At 35.6% G+C, this 21,822-nt stretch overlaps 4 protein-coding genes across 4 annotated transcripts; 2 read left to right on the top strand and 2 right to left on the bottom strand.

Moving 5' to 3' along the window:
* Positions 1-6,804: 6,804 nt before the first annotated feature.
* LOC110713554 (cytosolic sulfotransferase 5-like) lies at positions 6,805-8,056 on the bottom strand. The gene has a single exon (XM_021892004.1). The coding sequence runs from the start codon at positions 7,942-7,944 to the stop codon at positions 6,928-6,930; it is 1,017 nt and encodes a 338-aa protein (XP_021747696.1). The 5' UTR covers positions 7,945-8,056; the 3' UTR covers positions 6,805-6,927.
* Positions 8,057-9,650: 1,594 nt separating this feature from the next.
* Positions 9,651-10,814, top strand: LOC110713747 (glutathione S-transferase T3-like). Its single transcript, XM_021892195.1, has one exon. The coding sequence runs from the start codon at positions 9,651-9,653 to the stop codon at positions 10,812-10,814; it is 1,164 nt and encodes a 387-aa protein (XP_021747887.1).
* A 4,678-nt stretch (positions 10,815-15,492) lies between these two features.
* LOC110713850 lies at positions 15,493-21,247 on the bottom strand. Its single transcript, XM_021892287.1, has 7 exons — positions 20,759-21,247; positions 19,955-20,095; positions 19,452-19,817; positions 19,139-19,381; positions 18,813-18,905; positions 16,058-16,258; positions 15,493-15,961 (listed from the first exon to the last, which is right to left on the bottom strand). The coding sequence occupies exons 1-7, from the start codon at positions 21,080-21,082 to the stop codon at positions 15,749-15,751; spliced, it is 1,581 nt and encodes a 526-aa protein (XP_021747979.1). The 5' UTR covers positions 21,083-21,247; the 3' UTR covers positions 15,493-15,748.
* Positions 17,115-18,589, top strand: LOC110713851 (enoyl-CoA delta isomerase 2, peroxisomal-like). Its single transcript, XM_021892288.1, has one exon. The coding sequence runs from the start codon at positions 17,483-17,485 to the stop codon at positions 18,182-18,184; it is 702 nt and encodes a 233-aa protein (XP_021747980.1). The 5' UTR covers positions 17,115-17,482; the 3' UTR covers positions 18,185-18,589.
* Positions 21,248-21,822: the final 575 nt, after the last annotated feature.

Here is a 21,822-nt window from a genome sequence, read left to right on the forward strand (position 1 = left end):
CAAGAACAACAAAATTAACAGGTATATAAAATTTACCTACTCTAATAGGAACATCCTCTAAAACACCTAAGGGGCATTTGAAAGAACGGTCGGCCATTTGTAGAGTAATATTAGTATCTTTTAATTTACCCATATTTAACTTGGAACACACTGATAATGGCATAACACTAACGCTAGCACCCAAATCACACAATGCATTATCGATCAATAGATTGCCAATATGACAAGGGATAGAAAAACTACCCGGATCTTTTAATTTAGGTGGAGATTTATTTTGAAGTATGGCACTACACTCTGCAGTGAAAGCTACTATCTCTACCTCACTAATAGACCTTTTTCTTGTCAATATTTCCTTCATAAATTTTGCATATGCAGGAATTTGTGTGATTAATTCAGTGAAGGGAACTGTTACCTTCAAATTTTTTACCATCTCCAGAAACTTACCAAACTGCTTATCCAAATTTGTTTTCAAGTGACGATTGGGGAATAGAAGTTTGATAACTGGCTTTGGAGCATTATTGCTCTTATCTGGAGTGGCCACCTTCTCTGGAGTCGTACCCTGCGATGTAGAATTAGATATATTAGTACTATGCTTTAGCCCTGCAGGGCTATTAGCTACATTGTCAGGTTTAACGGAATCAATATTAGCATTATTTATTAAAAAAGGTTCATCGTCTCTGGGCATAGGGGGCCCTTCATAGTTTGAACCACTCCTTAGAGTAATTGCATAGGCTTGATCCGTAGGCCTGGTCGGCTGTGCTGGCAGGACTCCCGGTTGACGGGCTTGTAGAGTAGCGGAAAGTTGCGCAATTTGATTATCTACATTTTTATTGTGTGCTAGAATTGAATCAATTTGGGCATCTTAACTCTCCATTTGCTTCTGCATATTAACCAGCATCGCTCTAATTTCTACCAAAGCAGGGTCGGAAGATGAGGAGGATTGTTGTGGTTGGTTCTTCTAACCAGCATTGGGATGGTAATATTTCTGCTGTTGTTGTTGTGGCACCTGTTCTTGTGGTGGATTTTGGACATTGGTGCTCCGGTAGGAAAGGTACGGATGATTCCGGTACCCAGGATTGTAGGTGTTGGAGTATGGGTTATTCTGTCTATAAGCTTGAAAGGCATTAACTTGCTCCACGGAACTCCTGCAATCTTGCTCCCAATGACCTAAAATTCCAGAATTTTCACAGAAAGCCTTATTATCATTATTATTAATTGCAGAAACATTAGCTACATTAGCAGTGCTAAGATTATCTAATTTCTGGAAGATAGAGGTTAATTGAGCTTGCAAAAAGGATACAGAGTCAACACTATGCTTCCCCTTGTTAGAAAAGCCTCTAGGATTCCCATATTGGGAATTGTGTATCGCCATATCTTCGATAACTTGACCTGCATCATCAACATTAAGATTCATAAACCTCCCACTAGCTGTAGAGTCCAAGATTATTCTAGATGAATTTTCAATGCCATTGTAAAAGGCTTGGATTAACTGCCATTGTGCCAGATTATGGTGGGGGCATTCTCTTTGTAGGTCCTTGAATCTCTCCCAAGCCTCATATAAAGTTTCATCGGCTTCTTGGGCAAAGTTCTGAATTGCACTTCGTAGTACGACTATTCTCTCTGCAGGATAATATTTGTTATAAAAATTCAAAACAAGAGTTTCCCAGTCAGTTATACCAAGTGCAGTTCTATTTAATCCATTAAACCATAATTTGGCTTTTCCAGTCAAAGAAAAAGGAAAGAGAATCTCCCTGATTTGGTCTTATGTGACCCCAACTTGCCTGATGATATTACAATATTGACAATAGTCTGCAATATGAAGATTTGGGTCTTCACCCTTAAGCTCCACTAAATTGCTTCCTTTCTATCATCGTTATAAATTGGGGTTTAATCTCAAACTGTACCCCATCAAAAGCCGGAGTGGGAGTAAGGTGTGGAAAATCTGTAAGCTTTGGTTGTGAGTAATCACTAAGCTTCTTTGGAGCCTTCATCTCTGATTCTGGATTTGTAGATACCTCGGAATCGCTAGAATCAGTTGGAGGATCTCGGTGATTATTATTATCACCAGGATCCGCTAGAATTTGCTTGTAGAAATTCTTCTGTCTATGGAAGGATCGTTCGATCTCAGGATCGAATGGGATGTACCCTGATCTGGAACACCTGGGCATAAACAAAAAACAACTAAAAGTAAATATGAAACTTGCCTCAAAGAACTAACGTTCTATGAGATAAAAAGAAATAACCTAGACTACAAAAATAATCAGAAACAAAAATAAAATCGTTTCCCTGGCAACGGCGCCAAATTTTGACAGGCTAAAGTCGTATCACCTAATCAAAAGTAATTCCTAAATCCTCTAACTAATGTAGATAGGGAAGTAGGGTCGAATCCACAGAGAAACGAGTCTTTCTATTCCTAATTAATTAATATAATCTAGATTATGAAGTAACCAAAATATAATGATTAAAGGAAACTAAACTACGAAGATTAAGAATAAGGAGAAAACCATGAATAAAAGGCCTAGGGAATAGGTTCACCAATAAATAATATTCTAGGGTAAATCATAATAATCAATCATCAATGCATACATTAATCAGATCATAAAGGGCTTTCGCTACGTATTATTACAATCACACAATTAATCTACCGGTATTAAATCTCATCTCTCGAATCTCGACTTAACCATTTATAAATTAACCTGCCTATTGAAACTAGACCTAAACATTAATTCTCATCTTTTGAATCTTGAATCAATATTGTTAAACTCATGCATAAAAGATCTGCGCAAATCTAGTCACAGAGCATTAAATCAATCAATAGGAAATTAATCTAGCGTTGATAATCAACAACAATAAATTACCCCTTCATATTATTTATGGATCCCCACAAACCCTAGAAATAGAACTACTCACACATAATAAAAACTAAACTAATCAAAGCAATAAAACAAGACATGATCAAAGGAATAAAATAAATAACTAAGATTAAGAGAAGAGAAATCGTTACCAAAGAAATCTGGAATTAAGAATAGAGTTAAGAACAAAATATATGAGAGAGAAACTAATCTAAAAGCTAAGTAGAGAGAGAAAATCTAAGAAATAATTAAGAAAGAGTAAAAGAAGATCCTAAACTCGCTTAACGGAAAAGTATTTATACTAAGCAAGAATCCTAAACTAAAACAAACTTAAACGACGCTAAACGTCTCTTAATAATAACACGCGCCCGATCGGGCGCGCCTTTTTTTCCTCAGATGTACTTCTTCGCGCCCGGACGGGCGCGAGATCGGGCGCCAGCCTTGCTTCCCTCGCCCGGCCGGGCGCGCCTCCGGGCGCCAGCCTCTTTGGTCGGGCAACACTCTTGGGCCACTATTTGGACTACGATTGGGCTCCAATTCTTCCAGCCAATCTGGGCTTTGTCTTTGGGTTTTGAATACTCGGTCCAAATGTCCCGGTATCACATATACCGAGCCCTTAATCACTGGTTCGATGACTCTAACCGGTCCTGGGCTATAGAATCTGGTCGTGCTTCTCCAATGCTCGTAATTGCTCCATAATATCTCGAAAAAATGCTCCAAAAGTGCAAATCCCTGCAAAAGTCAACCAAATCTACGAAAACACTAGAAAACATCAATTAGTAATAAAAGTGGCTCTAAAGAGCCAAAAACACTACTAATTATGATCAAGGGACGGGGGTAAAATACTATATAAATTGGACATATCATTATGCCTAACAAGTGTCGAACTATGATTGGTTATGATTGTTTTTACATTCTTTTAAAAATAAGGAAACTTTGTAAATTGCAACCATTTAAATTTGTAATTTGTAAATTGCATCCATTTAAAAAAATTGCAAATTACAGCCCAAAATTACTAATAAATTGTAAATTGCAACCCAAATGGATCAGTTAATTACGGATATACCATTATTAATAAGTATATTTGATAAATTTTGTACTAATAATCTAGTAAATACAAAACAATTATACCCTTGATGATGATTGATTTTCCTCATTTTTACATCGTATCGTATTATAGCCAATAAAGAATATTGTAATAATTTTTTTTTTGAAGAATAATAAATACTACATGGTGGCCTTCAGGTTTTAAAAATTTTACATGGAAGACAAACTTTCTTTCAATTCTATCAAGTGGCACTCTGGTTTTACAAAATTAAGTTTCGTGCCCTTTTTTTGTCTTACTTTTATTATTAAAATGGTTAACTTTAAGTTTTTTTGTTTAAAAATTAAACAAATTACATTTTAAAATTTAAATAATAATAAAAAAAATAATAATAAGAACCACCATCACCTCTTCCCAGCCACTGCTACCCTGACCCTCACCGGCCAGCCACCTCTACCCTTTCCCCTTTTCCATCGCGCGACCCTACCGGCACCCTAAGCCCTCTAATTCCCTCGCTAACGACCCTTAACCTATCTCTTAAACTCTAAATCCCCCCACTTCTTCCCTCACCACTAAAACAACTACCCCTTCCTTCCGTCGGCGTTTTGGTGGTGAGGGGAAGAGGTGCAGGGTTCAGGTGTTTGGTTGGGCTGTCGGCAAAGGAAGAAGAGGGCTGAGGAAAAGGGGATCGACATTCAGAGGTCGAGATAAAAAGGAAAATGGAGGCTGGGGAGGCTGGGTAGGTCGCCGGCAACACATGGAATCTGTTCGCCAGCGAGGGTAGGGCTAGCTAGGTAGAGAAATTAAGGTCGGGTGGTAGGGTTGCGGCGGCGGCGAATCTGATGGCTGGGAAGAGCCGAGGAGGAAAAGGGTGGTGGTGGTTTTTCCTTTTTTTTTTTTTTAATTTTATTATTTTAAAATATAATTTAATTAATTTTTAAATAATAATAATAATAAAATTATAAAAAAAAACCCTAAGATTAACCCTTTTAATTATAAAAGTTAGCCAAAAAAAAACTAATAAAAGGGCACTATACTTAATTTTGCAAAACTAGAGAGCCACTTGATAGATTTGAAAAAAGTTTGTCTTCCATGTAGAATTTTTAAAATCGAGGCCAGCATATAGAATATCCCATTGTTATTTAATAACAATATAATTTGACAACATCATAAACTACAACACAAAATATAAAGATTAAATGTAATTTGATCTTATTATTTACTAACAAAGCGATAAAATATTCCTAAAAAAAAAAGCGATAAAATATACTTCGTATAACACAATTGATTGACCGACTTGATAAGCAACAAGGGTCTTGATTCTTTTTTTTTTTTTTTTGTGAAGACACGAGGGTCTTGATTCTAATGTCATGACGATCAATAAATATCTCAAAAGCATTAATGGTATTTGCCGATCATGCTATAAAATTCTATACTAATTCAAAGTCATAGTAGTATCAAAAAATAACTAACCAATACGATACTATGCAATATAAATAGAACATAATTTGTGTTCAGTAATTTAGAGTATTGAGATTATTTCCATGATCGTTATATTAATTTGCTTAGGATAAGGTGTAGCAAATTAATTAGCAAAAGATAGAGCAAAGACAAGCCCAAATTTGCAGCAACAAATGTCACTCGATGGAGCCTTAGAAGCCCGATCGTACGTGAGGACAAACAAGTAAGATGTTGTTGTGCAATTCGATCGGGCTATGGCAGCTTGATCAGGCCCGTGTGTGTGGCGTTTTATTCCCACCCAGCCACCCGATCGGGCAGCAGCCTCTTGATCGGGCCCGCACACATGAAATCATATTGAATTATGCTCGCCCGATCGAAAGGTAGTCGCCCGATCGGGCCCGTCATATTTCTGGGACGTATTCTTTGATACTTCCTCCGTTCTGTTAATATTGCAACAAGGAGGAAATTACGCATTCCAAAACACAATTTATATGCTAAATATCTATTATTGTGTAAGCGTAAAAATTATAAAAACTTGATATTGTGAAAGTATTTTATAAGACGAATCCAACAATATCCCACTTGACTATATTTTGTTTAACGTATAACTCATATTATATGGTCAAACAAGAGTGATGAATAGTGCAAAAAGTCCATTGTTGCAATATTAATAGAACAGAGGAAGTATTATGAAAGTGAGAGATGGAAAAGGGCGATCAGTACTACCTCCGGTCCAAATTACTTACAGCTTTGGGGTATTATTATTTGTGAGATATAAAATATTACAAAGTTGCGAGTAATTTGGATCGGAGGTAGTATTTTACTTTTTCATTCTCTTTGTTTTGCAAAGGTTCTTTAATTATCATTATCACAAATCACATACACTTATTTGCATTGTATTGTAATCATCCTACTTGTGATTGCAATTTTTCTTCGTGGTATCTCCTAAGTAAATTTCCGTGATACCCAATTATAGTATAGGGTCGGAATTATACTTTTGGGAAAGTGATCCCGTTACGCCTCGAAGTTTTTACCGGTTTATTTTGTTTGCTTTCTTTGTGACCCTTGTTAATACATAAAAATCCCCAACAATTTGTGCACATGTGAACCGGATAACCACAAATTTATTATAAAATTGCTTTAATAATCATTGTTGAACAAAATAAAGTGGTGGAAGGATAAATCTTAAATTGTAGTAGAAGTAGTATTTGTGTGGTTCATACTTTAAGTGATGTTATGGAATCAGTGATCGCTCGTAGATGGAGTTATTTATATTATAAAACAATATGACAGTATCTGCGTACTTATAATTGAGATCTAAATTAAACCGTTGGCCGTCTAGAGTTTTGGTGTTGATCACGTGTTATAAAATAGAGAGAATATATGAGAGATTGAAAGAGAAATATATATATATATATATATTGAACAGTAAACCTAAACCTAAAATACTCATGAGAATATAAGGGTATAATTGACATTCATAAATATTTCATAACAAATGAAGCAATACAAAAGTCCTTTTTTTTTTTTTTTTTTTTTTTTTTGAAAGAGAAATATTTCTGAAAACTATCACTTTTTGGTTGGGTAAAAAGTGAAAGAAAAACCAGCTTCCTTGAGTTTTTCAAGAATTTGATCAAATTGCTTAGCCATTGAGCTAGTCAAATGATTGCTCCAATCTCCAACCTCTCCTTTCCTAAATAAAGCTTTATTCTCAACCCAAACATAAAATTTTCCATTTTTATTAACCTCCATTTCTTTCATACTCTTAAGACTACACAACTCGATTATCTTATCTATAACATTCTCCTTCTCCTCCTCTTCAGAAAACGGGCAACCCACAAACTCGGCCAATTTCTTCAAATGATCTTTTGGTTCCTTCTTTAGCCCTTCATATTCTATGAACAACACATGTTTTGGATTTTCTTTGCTCTCCTTCCAATACCCTAACACATGATCTTCGTAAGGGCCGAACGGGGAGACACCAGCGCAATACTTGTTTACATATCCTTCCATCATTTCCTTATCCGGGCTAGTACCCTTACTCACTTCGAACTGAAGATAAAAATGCCATAACGACACAAAAGTGTCAAAAGGATTTCGACAAACATAAACAATTCGACATTTCGAGGTTTTGATTGAATCTGGTAACGAATGGTACGGCATGTGGGTAGCAAAGAGTCGAGGTGAGGGTAATTGTGTTAAATCTGGTGGGTTTGTTAGGCTATTTTTGAAAACTTCTATCTCGAGGTGGAGGACGAGCTCATGAGGGTTTTTGGTGTTAAAAGGGAGCTCAGAAAGGTGGGATAATTTATTTCGATTTAGAAGGGCAAAAAGGAGGGATTTTAACCATGTTGTACCAGTTTTAGGAAGGCTGGCTAAGATGATATCGGTATCATGAGGTTGAAAGTGGGTTTGGAATGCGATTATGCCCTCTAAAAGTACACTTAAACACCAATAACCCTGATAAAGTTGCATTGGAAACCCAAACCATAACTCTTTAGGAAGAGAGAGTTCAAGATCTTTGATTTTCTCACTTAATTGCTCTTGAGTGTTTGATGAGTTTTTGGGTTCTGATGGTGAAGCCATGTTAAACAAAATAAAATATTGAGTGGGTTAAATTATGTATATCTCTTATTCTACATACTAATCATATCATGTTTATATATAGGCAGTTAAGGCTTAAGGGGTTATTTCCTTTTTATGCTATATGTAATCTTTAAGGGTTAAGAATAAGTTTATAATGTCTTTCTAATTTAGGGTCTGTTCACATTTACTTAATTTTAGTTCAGTGTAAGTCATAATTTCCCTCTTTCATAAAATATTCAGTTCAGCTCCAATCAGTTCAGTTCTGTTCTGTTTAGCTCCAATCAGTTCAGTTTAGTTTAGTAAATGTGAACAGACCCACACGTGTAAATAAGTGTAATTGGTAATATTTTTTTATTTAATTTTTTCCCATTTTAACTCCTTGTATGTAACTCTAAGAATCATGTACCATATAGTTTTGTGTTTTTTTTTTTTTTTTAATTTTCTTTTTTTTTTTCTAAATAATGGTTGCGTGTGTAGACTTTTACGAAGATGTGTTGTCCCTGTCCGTGTGGAATTTAACTCACAAAACGTGTGTAGCCTGTAGGTTTTTGTTGGTATGTAATGTAATGTATGGGTGTGATTAGAGTTCTTATCCAAAACAGATAATCACATGTACGGCAGCACAGAATGATGGAAACGTGTGTGATTTCCAGATACCAGTAGATAATTACCATGATTTCATTATCTATATACCAGTAAATATTACCACATATACTGGTGGTTGTTTGTTGCTTTGATTATTTCCACAACAATTATCACTTTATAGCATCCCCATCAATGAGGAGAATTTTGCTCATGAGCAAAAATGGTGAGCAAGATTGCAATAATAACTTCCCCATCAATGAGCAAATGGAAAAATGCTCATGAGCATAATTGATTTTGCTCATCCTATGAGCAAAAATGAAGTTGAATAGTAAAATGGTGGGGCCCAACAACTCTACAAACTGCCGTTTTTTTTTGCTTTTGAGACCCTCAAAACGACGCGTTTTGGGTTTGCCTTGTGAAGAGGAATCCCCAAAACGACGCGTTTTGAAGGGAGGAAAGAAAAAAAAAAATTAAGTACAGCTGCTGACAGGGGCGCGTTAGTCCAGCCCATGGGAAGCTGACACGCGTCCCTGTCAGCTTGTTCCTCCAATCAGCAATTGTTACCGTTTTGCAACGGTAATTAATTTTAAACGGTAATTTGGCCGTTTAATAATTAAAAAAATAATCAACGGTTGTAATTTTTTTTTTTCTCTACAAATAGAGATCCATTTTGACATATTTTGGTATAATGTCAAAAATCACTAAAACACTCTATATTACTCTTAATCCCATTTCTAGTGAGATTTATTTTATATTTTCTAATATAAAGTTGAGATAGGTTTTTTTTTTGGTTTATTATTTTTAATTAATATTTTTAGTACTCTAATATTTTTTAAAACATTATAAATGATATTTTAAGTAGCAATATTTTGTTTTACTTTAAAAAATCCAAAAAAACTCTTTATTATTTTTACTCCCAAGTCTAGTTAGATTAATTTTTCATTTCCTAATATAAAGTTCAAAATGGTTCTTATTTTATAGTTTAACTACTTTTTTCCTCAAAAAAAAAATAGTTATTTACTTTTTGTAGTACTCAAATAATTTTTATAATGTTATTTTTATTTTAATTTCGATGCGCCTCTTAAGTATTAATTATTGTTTTTAATTTATTATACAATTTAATGGATCCAAACAACCCTAATTACAATCAACTTGCTCAACATTTTTCTGATTTAGGTGATGATTTCATCACTAGTCCAAATTTTCAATTATTCCTAGAAAGATTAGGAAACCCTTCTTCTCAAAATTCCGTTAATCAACCAACACCTCCACAAATTCCTAATAATGAAAACACTTATTTTGAGCAACAAACTCCTTCCGTTACCGAAGGGAGCAACTCTGAGTACGATGCCAGCCAAGAAGAAGCTGTTCCAGAGACACCACAGTACCCTCCACCACCTCCAAGGATTCCGGCCAATCAACCACTTGCCAAAGCGAGTCGCATTTGGTCGGTTGCTGAGGATGAAGCTCTAATTGGGTCCTACCTAGAACTAAGTGATGATGCGCTTCGTGGTACGAGGCAAAAGGCATCCGAACTATGGCAAAAAGTTCATGCAGCTTACTGTAAACTACAAGCTGAGAAACCACATATTCTCCCGCCAAGACCTATGAAGAGTTTGGAGACACATTGGAGAAGAATGGAAGCTGATTTGCTACAGTGGACTAATTGCTATGAGGAGGCGGGCAAACTCCCTGAAAGCGGAAGTGGTTACAACAAATCCGATCGAATTAAAAACGCTTCCAAGTTGTTTTATATCTCCTCTAATCCACAACATAATTTTGCATTTCCACATGGAATGGAAATGGTTAATAAAGATCCGAGGTGGAGGACTAAACTAAGATGGGATCTGTCAAAGGAGGAAAGTCAGGGTTGCGGTGTCGATGATGAGGAAGATAGCAGTGGAAGTGGGAAAAGGTCTAGGGTAGAGAGTGAGAATGAAATCCGTACTAATGGATTTATGTCCGGAAGATTACCACGACCAGACGGTGTAAAAAAAACGAAGGCTAAACGTAAGGGAAAAGCAGTTGCTTCCGAAAGTGCAATATTGAGCATTAGTGAACAGATAAAGACGTGTACTGAGGTTAGAGTAAGGGAGGCGAATTTACGACAACGGTTGAAACTTGATAGAGAAAAGGAAAAGAGGAAGCAAAAACAAGTTGATTTAGCAGAGAAGAAGATGAATTTTAATATGCTTCAATCACTTTTAGCAAGGACAACACCACTCACTCCAGCTGAAGAGGCCCACAAGGACGAGGTACTTCAATTAGTCTACGGTAGAAAATGATTGTATTTCTTTAATGAGTTTATTTTTAATTAGTTGTATTCTGTGGTTAAATTGTTTCATTATTTTATCTTTAATTAGTTTATCTTTAATTTGTTCAATTTTAATTAGTAGTATTCATGTCCCTTGTCTTATTAGACATTGAGTAGTCATATGTCTTTCATGTCAGTTGTCTTTTTGTATTTTGAATAATCAAGATTCTTTTCTGTCTTACTATCTTTAATCACTCATGGAATTGTCAATCATGTTTCATCACTCATGGAATTGTCATTCATATTTTTTACCTCTCGTTGAGAGAGAATGAGGAGGATTTTTTTTGCTCACTAATGGGGATGCTCTCATAATGCTGTGTTTTTAGCTCATTGTTTTCCTAAGTAAGTTGAATGCTACTACATATCTAATAACTATTACTAAAACAGAAATATGCTGACATCATCCTCTCTCAAATGTATATGTGTCACTTTGTCATGAAAATTTTTCCCACCAAAAGCACTTATGATGTCATATATATATATATATTGAAGAATTGATTTTTTTTATTTTTAATCATTTTCATTTAAATCTTTTGACTGTGTCAATTAATAAATAATTAATTTTTATTTTTGGTTGAAATAAATAATTTGATATCTAGAAATTGGCTTTCATTTTTATATTTTGTTACTCATGTAATTTATGATGATAGTTGTATATATTTTATGATTTAACTTAAATAATAGAAATAAGCAATTTCATTCAATAATTTTTGTAATCTGTGCATCGCACAGATCTAATCTAGTATATTATATTCATGAAATAAGAAATATCGCACTATCATCTACATAAGTACATAGGCCTTAATTTAGTTAATGAAATTAAAAAAAAAAAAAAAAAAAAAAAAAAAAAAAAAAAAAAAAAAACATGCTTGTGTAGCTTAGATATTATACTCCTATATCACTAATAAATATAATCGGATTTCAAAGCCAGACCCCAAGACGACAACACATAACATCATAATTTTTCCTAGGAATTGGTGACAACTATAAAAGTTATTTCAGAGTTTTAATTTCAATAAATTTTTAATCTTTCACATACATAAATAATTTATATTTTTTATATGCATCTTATAAAATATTATTTTTGTATTAATGAAGTTCGTTTTAAAAAATGTTTTTTCTCATGAACAAGATTAATTTATGATATATGTCGGTTTGTAAATTATTATTAAAGTAATTTCTTTAACACTAATCCCTATAATATTAACAAAGTAATCAAAACCTTAAATAGGGGTGTACAAGATGTCTCCTTGCACAGGGCCCTGGATATAAAAGCCCAAACACATGGCCTAAATTTTTTTAATCAATGACATACGTATACTAATAATGATATAGCCGGTTTTTTTTGGGTTTTAAATCCTTTTAATAAATTTAATACTTTGTCTCTCATCCCATTAATATGCTATTTATCATTCAGCTTTGTTTCTCACGCTTCTTCTTTGTTTCTTTAGATATTTCTCTTTATTAAATTTTTTCAGACTATAGTAGGAGTAACTCCTCTACCTTATAAAGTGGAACCACCTCTTATCTTTCTCCAATGTGGTGTATTTCACTTGTGAGTGTCCTTAGAACTTAGAGCACACCAGAAGGTATAATATAATCCTCATTGGGAATGAACAACACTCCCCTCACTTGTGAGTGTCCTTAGAACTTAGAGCACACCAGAAGGTATAATATAATTCTCATTGGGAATGAACATCTAATAGAGACCCCTTAACCAGTGGCTTGACAAATACCCAGTTTTTAAACGGCCCAACAAACCTTGGCTCTGATACCATGATAAACGGGTCTGGGCCACAGCCGTAACAACTGTCCACTTTATACGACTAAGGAGGTTCCACCTCAAAACCATATGACAATGAGGGAAGTAGCCCTTTAGCCTTATAAAGTGAACACATCATTCTTATATCTTCAATGTGGGATACACTTCCCCATACAAACTCTTACTTATAAACTAAACCAATGTGGGACAACACACCACTCACATGTAGTTTTTCTCATGGGCTTAACACTTAAACATATACTTGTATTACTTTGTGTGTGTATAAATAACATGATGAATTACTATTTCTAAGATGGTAAGAATGTTATCTGATATTCATGAGTCTCACATGTTGGAGACTTGTGGGATTTTTTTTCTCATAAAATAGTGACATGAAATCATTGTTAAAATGCTAGTGGTGACGTGGCGCAATATTAGTGTAGATCTACATACAATATAAACCTTTTTAGAAATTTAGGAATGCTTTTTTTTTTTAAGGAAAGATATAGCAATTTTATTAAAAATTAACCAATTCCGCCAAAGTTAAAATACTTTGAGGGAAAGAACCAAGTCGTACATACTCCAAATGTGCACCAATATCCCATCTAGCTACTAGAGGAGCGACGGTGTTACAAGAACGTTTTACATGAGTAACAATACAAATATCAAACCAAGCTCTATCACACTTAATATCATCATATATAAATCACAAATAGAGGAGATAGCCCCTCTGTATTCGCATTCACCTGCTTCACCACGTTCACGGCATCACATTCCACCCATAAGTTCTTATAACCCAGCCTTCTTGCGAGTTTTAAAGCAAACAACACAGCCATGGTCTCAATATATTCAGGCTTATTACCGTATGCTCTCTTCGTTGCTGCACGTAACAAGTCTCCCCCCGCATCAGGAGCAACAACTCCAAGTCCAGCAATTCCTGAGTTCGGTACATGAGCATCCGTATTAAATTTCACAAATCCAGCTGGAGGGGGATGCCAAGCATTGAAACTCGTATGGCTCGAGATTTCAATAGGTCACTGTATCACCTTATGAGTATAGGAGTTGTAGTCTTGTACGAATTTGCAGAATCCTGAAGCTAGCATGACAAAGTTCGGTCTATCATTATCATGAACTAGTAGATTTCGACATCTCCATGCTGCCCACATCAGACCAGCCATAGAGCAAACAATATCAGAGAAAAATTTTCGCACAAGCCAATCCCAGAGTGAAACAAAAGACTCCTTAGGGGCATAAACCAGATTAACATTTAGCTCACTATGGTCCCTTATCTCCTTTGCAGCTTCACATTCGAATAGTGTGTGAATAATAGTCTCCTCCAAGGCACCACAAATCTGACACGATCTCTCACTCACGATATGACAATGGTGCAGCCTCTATCTCTTTAACTGCCAAATTTCCCTTCATAGCACTCCACATAAAGTGTTGGAGATTTCCAGACCGGTATCCACACATCTTCACTCAACCCTCCATTGTGACCCACAAAGCTGCCCATCTTAGCTAGCCAATACCCCGATCTCACAGCATACACCCCTGACTTCGTCCACCCCCAATACCTCATATTAGCGCAAGGTACAGTAGGTAAGGGAGTGGCGAGAATTGCAGCACACCACTCAGCACCCACCACACTTAAAACTTTTGACGCATCCCAACCGCTTCTATCATCATACATAAGCTCACAAACTTTCATCCCACCCAACACATCAACATTTGTGGGGATTCTACAAGGCTTACCATCAATAAGCAACCAAGTGTCATCCCATATGTCAATGCTAGAGTCATTCCCTACTCTCCACACTAAACCATCCCGCGATAAGCATTTAGCACCCCAGATACTTCGCCAAGACAAGCTAGGCTCAAGACCCCAATTTGCATCAATAATTGAAGAGTACTAAGTACTTTGCCTTTAAAATCTTGTGAAGGTTGACTCATTAGTCTGTAAACGCCAAAGTTACTTGGCTAGGAGGGCTTGATTAAAACATTTTAGGTCCCTAAAATTCATAAACCCCCCCCCCCAGCCTTCGGTAAGCACAACTTATCCCAATTTTGCCATGCATTCCTCGCATCTTCCCTCGGTCCCCACCAAAATTTACATAGAAGCGAATGAATCCCATCAATAAGACCCTCTGGCACCTTAAAAATACTCATCATGTAAGTTGGGATAGCTTGAGCAACTGCCTTGATAAGAACTTCTTTGCCCTGTCTCGACATCAATCTCTCCTTCCACCCATTCACCTTCTTTCAAACCCTCTCCTTTAATCAGGTAAAAATCGCCTTTTTGGACTTACCAATTATTTTTTGTAATCCCAAATACTTCTCATGTATCTCCACTTCCCTAACACCAAGCATCTCAATAATCAAATTTCTCCTTTCCACCGAAACAACATTTACAAAAGCCACTTCTGTCTTATCTAAATTGACCGAGAGACAAAAGCATGAGAAGGGGAATACAATGAGGATTGATAAGTGGGAAAAAAAGGAGTCCATTATTTCTAGCTTGAAAATAACAGAAAACAGGATTGAAATGGGAGACAATTATTTTTTTGGGCCTTAAATAAGGTTGAGCCCATAATTTAAGTATGTCACAAACATACCGCATACAAAAATTTGTGATATTTTTAACTATGTCTCTTTTTCTTTTTCTTAATTTTTTTTTTTTTTTTTTTTTTTTTTTTACAAGAATTATGTACAATCTAAACTTGTAGTGACTTATATTCTAAATATAATAAGATACGTAACTTAATACATGTAAGTTCCCGTCAAAAAAAAAAAATACAAGTTAAAAAATCCTAAACAAAGTAGCCATAGTTATGTAATGATATGCTTGATTGTAGATTACAACTATCAGGGCGAGAGTAAAAGAGTGAAATTGGTTAGGAAACGAATTTGACATGTAAATTCATATCGAAAATGCTTATTCGTGGAAGAATTTTATATACACCCGTCTCATAAACCTACTCAACGAATTTTCCAAAAGTAGCTATAGACATTAGATGACTCATATATATGTACAAATTACAAAATAACTTTAACTTTAATGTGGCAAATGTTGCTTAAGCATTGCTCCACAACATTATAAAACGTGGTAAATAGACAACATAACCATAACCTTAACTTAAACACCATCAACATTTTGAAGGCCTCTGATAATGTGGAGGCAAGGACGGACAATTTTCATTCATGTGGGCATATGGCTCTACGCTGTTGTATTCCGGGAGTTCCATGCGATACTCTCCGAGAATCTGGCAAAACGGAACCTTCCCGTTCTCAGTGTTACACCAGCCAGGCAAACGTGTTGTGTTGCTCTCGAAAATTTTGAGCATATATGCATCGCGGATCTGCAGTTTTGTTCATAAATTCAGGCATTAAAAAGGGACCAAAACAGGAAGACGTGAGAAATAATAAATTATTTGGACAAAGTAAATAGTACTCACTGTGAACTCTGTTACTTGGACAGAGTCATAGAAAGGATCAAAGACTCCAGCCTCTTTATACATTGCAAGGATGAAGGCAACACATGTTGTGGATTTACCGTCACTGTATATCCATTCATCTTGCTCTGGGATGGTTAGCAACTGCTCAAATGCTATGCCTCGGTTTTCGATCTCCAACAGGATTTCATACAAGTCCAAGCCCTAAAGTAAAAGGTGCTACAATTAAACTACAGTATTTTGAAGGGATAATGTAAAAAAATGTCGATCTAAAGATTATCTATAAACCTCCCCAACATTAGTTAACATGTTGAAAGCTGTTGACATAATTATCCAAAGTTGTATATAGCCATTGTTGTCAGCATACAGATATAGCGACTAAAGGATAGAAGCCGGTAAGTTTGAAGTTATTCCACTTCATATGACTATAAAATCCAAATAGTAACTTTTAAAATAGGGCATAGACTAGTATTGTCAATTTTATTTCGCTTGTCCTAGCTAGTTTTCATCAAGTTTCTAGTTAGTCAATTGCAGCCATCTACACATGCTTTATTATTGTTATTAATATTATTTCATTCTTCCAAAAGAGTATCCATGATCCAAACCCAAATACGTCACAGTTGGAAACTACAATAAGAATCCTTGAGAAAAGACAACTGATTGAAATATGGAGTATATTAATAACAGGTCAGAACACGGGATACCATTAGAATAATCACATTTAAACCTTTGAAGAGCTTATCTGACAGACAATTACAAAGGCTATCAATTTGCTAAACAGATGGCAATTTTATTTCGCTTGTCCTAGCTAGTTTTCATCAAGTTTCTAGTTAGTCAATTGCAGCCATCTACACATGCTTCTTTTATCATTGTTATTAATATTATTTCATTCTTCCAAAAGAGTATCCATGATCCAAACCGAAGATACGTCAAAGTTGGAAACTACAATAAGAATCCTTGAGAAAAGACAACTGATTGAAATATGGAGTATATTAATAACAGGTCAGAACACGGGATACCATTAGAATAATCACATTTAAACCTTTGAAGAGCTTATCTGACAGACAATTACAAAGGCTTCAATTTCAGATGGCAAATTCAAGATTCTGACTTTACAATTAAACTATTGACCATTAAAAAAAATTTATATGCACCATCTTTTCCTGATTCATTTATATCAAGGTGAATTAATAAATCATAAGCATGAATAACATGTTGAATAATGAAATATCATTCCTAATTGAATACTTAAAGCAACCACTCATTGACACATTGACAAAAATAACTCCTATAAATGTGTTCCTCTTCATGTTACTATTATTCATAAGCTGCAACACTGACCAATTAAACAAATCCTCATCTCTTTCAAATATCATTTGAAAGTTGAACATAAAAACCCGCTCTTAATTCTCATCTGAAAACGTCAGAATGTGTAGTGTCGAAAAACGAGGCAACATTTTCATCTTAACTTTAACAAGCAGCGGCGAAAACGACGAACACCGTCTTAACCCAACCCTAATCACTGCCATCCGCTCTGCCATTTCCGACATTAAATCCCAAACAATTTCTGCACCTCAAACCTCCTCCGCCTTGATCACTACCGCAACAGGCAAGTTCTTCTCAAATGGGTTTGACTTACGGTGGGCGCAATCCCAGCCCGGAAATGATATAAATCATTCACATCATATTGTAGAATCCTTCAAATCTTTAATCGCCGATTTTATCTCTCTTCCAATGCCAACAATCGCGGCTATCAACGGGCACGCGGCAGCAGCAGGGTTTGCGCTTGCGCTGTCGCACGACTATGTGCTGATGAGGAAAGATAAAGGAGTATTGTATATGAGTGAAGTTGATATTGGAATGACATTTCCAGAGTATTTCAATGTGTTGTATAGGGAGAAAGTTGGGTGGAAAGAGAGGAGAGAGATTATGATGAGAGGGAAGAAACTGAAGGGAGAAGGTCTGAAAATGGGAGTTATTGATGAGGTTGTGGTTGGGAATAATGGGGATGAAGTTCTTGTAAAGGGATTGAAATTGGGGCAGGATTTGTTGAAGAAGAAGCGGAATGGTGAGGTTTATTGTGAGATCAGGAAAGGGCTGTATCCTGAATTGTGTCGTGAGTTGGGTTGAAAAGGAAACATGTGATTGCTCCAAGGCTTTGAATTGTTTGTACGTTTGATTTTGTGTTTGTATTTGGATTCAATTTCGAGTTGTTTTAGCATTCGATTTGTTGTTGCATTTGTGTGCAATTCATGTTGTTTTTGTGTTCAGTTTTTTTTGTTTGTATATTTAATTTCTTGTTGGTTTTTGCTGTTAATAGATTAAAATGTTTGAAAGGTATATTGATAACAAGTTCTAGAAGGAAACAATTTGAATCATATATCTAGACCATTGAAGAGCTAAACATATCTACAATTTGAAGGGCTTACTAATAGCTAATAAGATGTAACATTGATTATAATTCCAAAACAATCTACCCATCTTGAAACCTGGCCATTTAGACATCATTTTAAACATCAGTCTTGTGCCTTGAAATTTTTTTTTTTTGACATGTAATAATGCCTGGTATCATAAGGAATAGGGTACTATTTTTTCACAAAAGCAATGTGCAGAAAAAATCATAGTGTTATTGACACCCAAGAAAATTAAACTATTCCGTATGCCATTCTACTGTCTTCCTCTATTTCAACCATAAACACAATATGGGTCAAGGGATAGGGAGAGGGGGGGGGGGGGGGGGGGTGGCCATCATGCTTACCTCAGTTCCAAGTCGCTTATTTAAAGCCTCATTCCACATATTTGCTGCATACGCTGGCTGTACTCTAGTCCACATAGACATGACAGAAATGACCTGCAATATTACAGTATTTATTGAAACTGAATGAGCCACCCTAATAGATCAGATAGCAATAAGATTCAAAACAATCAAAAGTGGCACCAAATAATTCAACTAAGTTACACTGCTACAATAAATTTTTGCAGCAAGATATGGAAAATTATAATAAAATAGATGGAGATCAACAATTTTCTGAATCAAATTAACAAAGAAGATGAAACAGTTCAGAATCCAGGCAAAAGGTATACCAAGTGAGCATCAAGAGGAGGCGGAAAGTTGTCGCCTATGGTATCAATCCAACTAAATATCATGTTATGGTAACCATATGGTTTTCCAGACATGCTTCGTGCAAATTCCCAAGCAGCAGTAGTATTGAACTTTGCTCGTACGTCAGGATGCAAGGGAAGCAAAGCTATCTGTGGATTTGATTTGTCCTTCAGCGCCAGTTTCCACCATTCGTCCCATGGAATGATCGCAATAACTTCTTCACCCTACAATTGCAAAGGAGTGAATCCAAGCATTGGACACAAGGATCAAACTAGCAAAACTTTCAGAAAATACCTTTTCATTCTCATGCCCTGATTCACCAACCCAAAGATTACCATCCTCATCTTTTAGGCAAACTGCCGTATGACCAGCAAATGCCCCAGTGACCCATTTCTCCAGTGTCTCAAATCCTCCCCAACGACCACGGATCTTTGAAACAGCCAGAAAATCCCCAGAATGGACATCCTCTGGATTAATTATTGTCTGCCAAGGCTGAGGACGCTTCTCAAATGTTGCACCCATGTGCTTCTCAAGAAAAGCTAAATTAGCATGCTGACCCCAGGCTGAATCAGAAAATAGAGGCAAAACATCCACCAAAGAAAGGAAAGTCCCCAACATTCCAGATGGCATTAAAAACACTGATATCCCATGTTGCTTTACCTGCTCCATGGAGAGTAAGAAAACCAATTGTTTATCTCAACAATAGAAGAAATTCTATAAACTAAAATATATATATATATATATATATATATATATATATATATATATATATATATATATATAACACTAAACCGTACATATTCCAATTCAGCAGCTTCTTCCCACGATTCAAACTTAAGTGTATGCTCACTGGAGGCAAAATAATAATCCCAAGTAACTCTGTAGGGTGTTGCAAAAACATAAAGATCCATACAGGTCCAACTGTGGGCTGATGACGTCTGCAAAGAGAGCAAGTAACATAAGGAGGTCAACACAGAAGATCGACCACAAAACTCAGTCTTCTACTCTTCCATTGCTGATGGCCTATCAATGGTCCATATCACTAACATTTCTTCCTTTTTTTCAGATAATAAATCTACACAATCACTGATAATAGTGCAAGGTTTTTCAAAAAGAAAGGGACACAGAATCCTAAATTAGGAGGGAAAAAAAAAAAAAAAAAAAAAATGGACTTCCCAACTTCCATGATCATCAACTTCAGTAGGATGAATGCTCTAGTAAAATCATATAGTAATCACCAAGGCTTCTTTAATTCATGATCACGTAATAATAAGAAGAAATATACTATCTCAAACATACCAGCATAAATAATTCAAAATGAATACAACAGTGCCAGAAAATTGAAAGGCGCAAAATTTCAGCACATAATTCGACCCAAATCATAAGCAGCTTACACAAACTTCAGACCCAGCACATTATTTGAAGTAATTTAATCCAACTAAATTCTATGCCAACAAAACAAGAAATATACATATAAAAAGAAAAAACCATCTAATCACAAACTTGGCAAATAAACGCAACATAGAAGCTTAAAAATAGAAACTTTAAACATTAATAACACCAATCAACACGTGATTTTGACATAGAAATAATAAATATACCGTAAGATGAAGAACACCACCACCCAAGCCCTTATCGCCGGAATCAGTGAACTCAAGACGAGCAGTATTCTCAAAAAAGCAAGCCCCTTTCCACTGAATTGACTCATTATTTTGAGGGGTGATTGAACCCACAAAAGAAGGCATCAAATCAACTGCATTATGAAGATTATTAAGTACAGGCCATGAAATTTGCCGGGGTAAAACAGGCAGAACATCATTCACCCTAAAGGGTACTTTAATTGCATCGCCCAAATTCAAACAAAACCCTAACCCTAGAAAAATTATGAACAGCAGATTGAATTGGGGTTTTTTAGTTTGAATCATACTGTAAATTAGGGTTTCTGGGGATTAATGGAGATGAAAATTTGAGATTGGAATAGGTCAAAATTGACAAATTTGGGGGTTTTAGTCGTATTATCGATCCATTTTGGATTAGAGAGAGAAAGAAAACGTGTGTGGTTGATCGGGATGATACTATTCAACTCTATTAATGATTGATGTGTTGTTACTTGTTAACCTGGTCCAAGTTACTGTAGGAAAAACCACAAGATATCTGTCATTAAAAGAAATTCTCACTGGTAATACAGAACTTTTGTTTTTTGTCAGAGGTAAAAAGCAATGAATTAGATTGTCATTGATAATCACCAATTAGTGATACTAATTTATTGGTGACATTAATGAAACTTTTACTTAATTATTGACTAACCATGGGTTTACGAATAACACAATTACAAACTTACCCTTAAAAAAAAATACTTCCCTCCAAAATTTTATGCTCCTTTCCCTCCTAAATCAATTACCTCTTTATATAAACCCTAAACCCCCCCCCCCAATTCTTATTCGTAATCCCTCTTCTTATTCTTATTCTCAATTTCTCTTAACAATTCCATGGCCAACTCTCGATCTTCTTCTTCAGTGCGAGCTATCACCATTGCTGACAACATTGTTTGGGTGAAATATGTTCGATGCAACTAATATTCCCCCAAGGTGGTTTCAGTCAAGATTTCAGAAACTACAAAGAACCCAAAAAGGCTATTATGCAAGTGCAGGGCTTGCGTTTTTTT

Source organism: Chenopodium quinoa, unplaced genomic scaffold (assembly GCF_001683475.1).
Source record: "Chenopodium quinoa cultivar QQ74 unplaced genomic scaffold, ASM168347v1, whole genome shotgun sequence".
Taxonomy (NCBI): Eukaryota; Viridiplantae; Streptophyta; class Magnoliopsida; order Caryophyllales; family Amaranthaceae; genus Chenopodium; species Chenopodium quinoa.